Raw genomic sequence first — 4,584 nt, forward strand, 5'->3', positions numbered from 1 at the left:
AAAAAAAAAAAAAAAAAAAAAAAAAAAGAGCATTCTCTTTTCTCCATACTTACCTAGCAAACTCTAATGATTTGTCAGATCTTGGCTTAAGTGGCATTTGCGGGCCCCCTACTCAAGTAAGTTGCACATCATGCCCCGTCATAGTTCCCTCTACTTCACTCTTGCATCATCCATCCTGCTTATAATTACCTGAATAATATCTGACTTCACAGTCTCTAAGAGTAGGAACGCATATCTCACTTGTATCTCTAGAATTTAGCAAAGGACCCGACATTGTGGGCACTCAGTGAAAAGCTAATTAAATGATTAAATATATGTTTAGGACAGGGTCACACTGAATAGTCTGTCCTCTAAATTTTCTCCTGGTAACTCTGACCATCTTAAAATAGTTTTTCATTAGTTCACTTGTTAAGTGACTTTTTCTATGGAGTACCTGTTGTGTGTTAGGCTAGCCTGTGAAGCACAACCAACACACCCATCAGGTGTTCAGAGAGAAAAAAAGACCACTGAGTGTTACACTAGTTACTGAGATTTTATGGAGAAAAAGCATTGCTTCTGAGCCTTGTAAACTGAGTGAAATTTGAACAGGTGGAGAGAATTGGGTGGGGGTACCCGGAAGGGGTCCCAGCAAGAGAAAAAACATTAGGAAAGAGAATATCGTTTAGTAGCGACAGTAAGAAGACCAGCCTCTCTGGACATTTCTTCCATCCCTCCCCTCAATTATTCATTCCTCCAACACTGATTGAGTAGAGGGGGTACAGAGGACCTTGAAAGCTAGACAATGCTCTGGATACACCATTCATTTCAGAACCTGCTTTGGCTCTTACGAATGAAAGAATTGGTCCCTTCTCCCCAATTATGCCTCTGTTCTGTTCTCACCCACACTCCTAGACGGCAGAGAGCACTCCTTTTACATCTTTTATAGCTCTCCACTATTCATTTTTAATGTTTTATGCATGGTAAGCACCCAAAAATGCAGTTAAACAATGAAACCTGTCTTTTAAATTTGTAATGACTTGCTCCAAGCTGGGGTGAGGCTCATTGATAGTGAGGTTAGGGACGACAGGTTATTTTACTATAAAAGAGAAATAGATAGATGGGCTATCTTTTTTTTTTTTAAGTAAGTTCCTTACAAAAAACCCAGAAGTAATAAATATATGCTCATTTCAGAAGATTTGGAAAATACAATCTGGCAGAAGAAAATGAAAATCATCTAGAATCTCACTATCTAGTGATCGCTACTGTTAATATTTTGGTACATATCCTTATAGACATTTATCCATTTATAGATACACATATATATTTATAAAGCTAGTTTCATATAGTTCAACTTATTTTTTATTGTGTTAAAAACCACATAACATAAAATTTACCATTTTTAAGTGTATAGTTCAGTAGTGCTAAGTATATTCACATTGATATGAAACAGATCCCCAGAACTTTTTCATCTTGCTAATCTGAAATTCTATACCCATTAAACTTATTCTTTTAACTTAACAATAAATCCTAAATCTTTCCATAATATCAAATATCCCATAATATTAAATATTATTCTTCAACATTATTTTTAATGGGTACATATTTTTTCATGACTGTAATTTTTTTAAACTAAATATTTATTGTTAGATGTATAGGTTATCTCGTTTTTCACCATTACACACAATGCTGTGGTGAACATTTTTGCACATTTTGAATACATATCTTTGCATACTTATGTAAATATTTCCTTACAATAAACTCTTAGATGTAGAATCGATGGCTCGAAAGAGATGCACATTTTTAAATTTTTGATATGAGTTTATTTGAGTTTGGATATGAGAAATTTCACTAATTTACACTCCCATAAGCAAATGGAAAAGGTCTATTTCCCCACACTCTTGCCAGAATTGGGAATTATTGTCTGGTTTCTTTTTTTTAGAGACTTTAGTTAGTTGTGAAATAAGCCTCATATCAAACAGGAATTGCTCTCAGGCATCACTGGGGCACATGCATATTTTTGAGTAAGCTTGAGTCAGATGTAGACTTGATACTCACGTACCTCTACAAACAAGACAGGGAAGATGCCTACTTTATCTCCTAACTTGCCTTCTGCCCAGTTCTCATCCACCCGGCTGAGCACAGTGATGATGTCATCCTGAAAGAGAAAGTCTCATGGTCAGCATTCACTCTCAGTTTTCAGGTGGTAAAAAAGCTTTCAGTGGAGATCAGTTTGGAGTTCCAGATAGCATAAGATGCAAGAAACATAGCTCTTGTGTGATTTATTTAGGAAATCTTCCTCCTAAAGTGGATTTTCTCTGTAAAGGGCAATATTTGGGTCACCAAGACCACAAAGGGAGTAGAAATAATTTGGAGGATCAAAGGAATCCAATAGAAAAACTTGGAAGTGTTTCTAATTTTCAAATACTAGCAGAATCCAGCTTTTCATTTAAATTATTCAGATAGAGAAATTAAGATGTAAGCCATACGAAGACACACCTTTAGCTTAGCAAAAGGAAGAATGAATTTCATTCTCATTTTGAAGACTTTTCAGAACCTATTTGATTTTTAAAATATCAAACATAAAGCAGCTTTTTACCCAAGTTTTTCTTATTGTACAAGATTATATGTGAATTTGTAGAAATATTTGAAAATAGAGATAAGCAAAACAAGGAAAAAATTCTACCACAATATAGGTACAACCACTATTAACAGCATGGTTAACGTATTTTTTTCCCCAAGATTCTTATCTATCGAAAAAACATATAGACCTATAAACATACTGACTTTTTAAAAACTTTTAAAAAACATACACACATACATTCAATAAAGTGCATAAAGAAAGCTTGAAAAATTTTTACATTTGAATATGTCCATGAACCCCCCCATCCAGATCAAGATATAGAACATTTCCAGCACCCAGAGGCTCTTTTGTGTCTTTCCCTACCACCTGGCAAGAGGTAACCACTATTCTGACTTCTAGCACTATACGCTCATTTTGCCTATTCTTGTATTTCATACAAATGAAGTCATACAGGACACAATGACTTTTTACTTACTACCATATCAGGAACCTTTCCATATCCGCACATGTTTATCAATCTAAATATGTGCTATTTATTCACTAATGACCTTCTGATCTCTCTGACCTCTGTTCCATGCTCCTCAGTAATTTAGACTAATACCAAATCCAAATTCATTACTGCATCATATCTTTTCTTAGCTTTCTGTCACACATTTGCAATTACACATTTATAGGTTGTTATTTTTTTAATGCCTGTCCATCCTATCAGACCATAAACTCCACGCGTGTAGCTTGTGTCTGTTTTGATCATCTCTGTTGTTTCCAGTCCCTAACACAGCAGGTCCCCTTTAGTAGTCATCTAATAACTATTTCTTGAATACATGCACACATGAATTAATACATGAATGTGTAAATAAATTGTACAATTTACTCAGATAAAAAGCACTAGGAAAAGAGCAGCTTTGGGAGGGAAGATCTTGAGTGCAATTTGAACATATCGACTTTAGGAAGACCATGAGATTTCCTAGTGAACATACTGAGTTTAGGAAGACCTAGAGATTTCACAGTCCTCCAGAATGGATCAAATCTTCTTTTTTGGCTCCTTTGTGATAATTTCCATTTATGTGTCTATTTCTTCCTCTATACTAATGGTTTTGTGAAGCTAGAGACAATGACTTATCTGTTTATCCCTAGTGGCCAGCTTGGCACATGGTGGGCTCCAGAAATGGTGAACATGTGGAGTAAGTGTCCCAGTCTGCAAATTCCCAGAGAGGGATCAGAGAAGCAGATAATGTCTGCTTATGTCTTCCTCCAGCTGTGTCCCCAGAGCTCAGTGTCTAATGCCTGGCACAAATAAATAATAAATGTTTGTGGAATTGAACTGACCTTCCTCTAACTGTAGTCTATGTATAAATTTCATAGTTTGGGCTATAGAATGACATTCCTCAGTAGTCTCACTCTGAGGTGCCAAGACAATAATAAAAATCATTATTTCAAAATATGGAAAACAGAGAGGTAATCTAGTTTGAGGGAATCTAAAGGAAATCTCATTTTTGATAGTGGTGAAATAAAAATGTTTTATAAGACAAAAGACCTTTCCCGAGCTAATGTAGCAGTGCCACCCTTGTTACATTTGATGTACTTATCATAAATAGCAAAGAATCCCCAACTTTGGTTTTTATGAAAGAATCTGAATGTGTAAGGAATAACAAGTACTGACCACAGAGAGCTAAGGTAGTCTAGACTTCAGGTAATGTTGTAACATGCAAATGGTGAAGAATCATCCAATGGGGAAAAAAAAAAAGGCAAAAAATCTTAGGGTAATTAGTGTGCTTAGAAAATATATCTTGTAAGAAGTTATTTATGTACAAACGTATGAATATGTTATTGTGTGTTTGGAGTGTTTTGAATGCTATGTTTACTATAAAATAGAACGTTGTAAATGAGTAGAATTAGGTGACCATAACTTGGTCAACAAGAATACCCTTACAGATGCATAATGAAGAGGTAGGAGCCCCTGTAGTAGCCGCCACACACACACACACACACACACACACACACACACACACACACACACACACACA

General features: G+C 35.5%; 1 protein-coding gene across 1 annotated transcript in view; it reads right to left on the bottom strand.

Moving 5' to 3' along the window:
* The window catches only part of SH3RF2 (SH3 domain containing ring finger 2), a 120,957-nt gene that overhangs the window by 54,090 nt on the left and 62,283 nt on the right, over positions 1-4,584 (bottom strand). Inside the window, exon 3 of the mRNA XM_008569077.1 lies at positions 2,039-2,134. Within this exon, the coding sequence (XP_008567299.1) occupies positions 2,039-2,134 (96 nt within the window). The remainder of the gene's footprint in view (positions 1-2,038; positions 2,135-4,584) is intronic.

This window comes from Galeopterus variegatus, unplaced genomic scaffold (genome assembly GCF_000696425.1).
Source record: "Galeopterus variegatus unplaced genomic scaffold, G_variegatus-3.0.2 Scaffold462, whole genome shotgun sequence".
NCBI classification, from domain to species: Eukaryota; Metazoa; Chordata; class Mammalia; order Dermoptera; family Cynocephalidae; genus Galeopterus; species Galeopterus variegatus.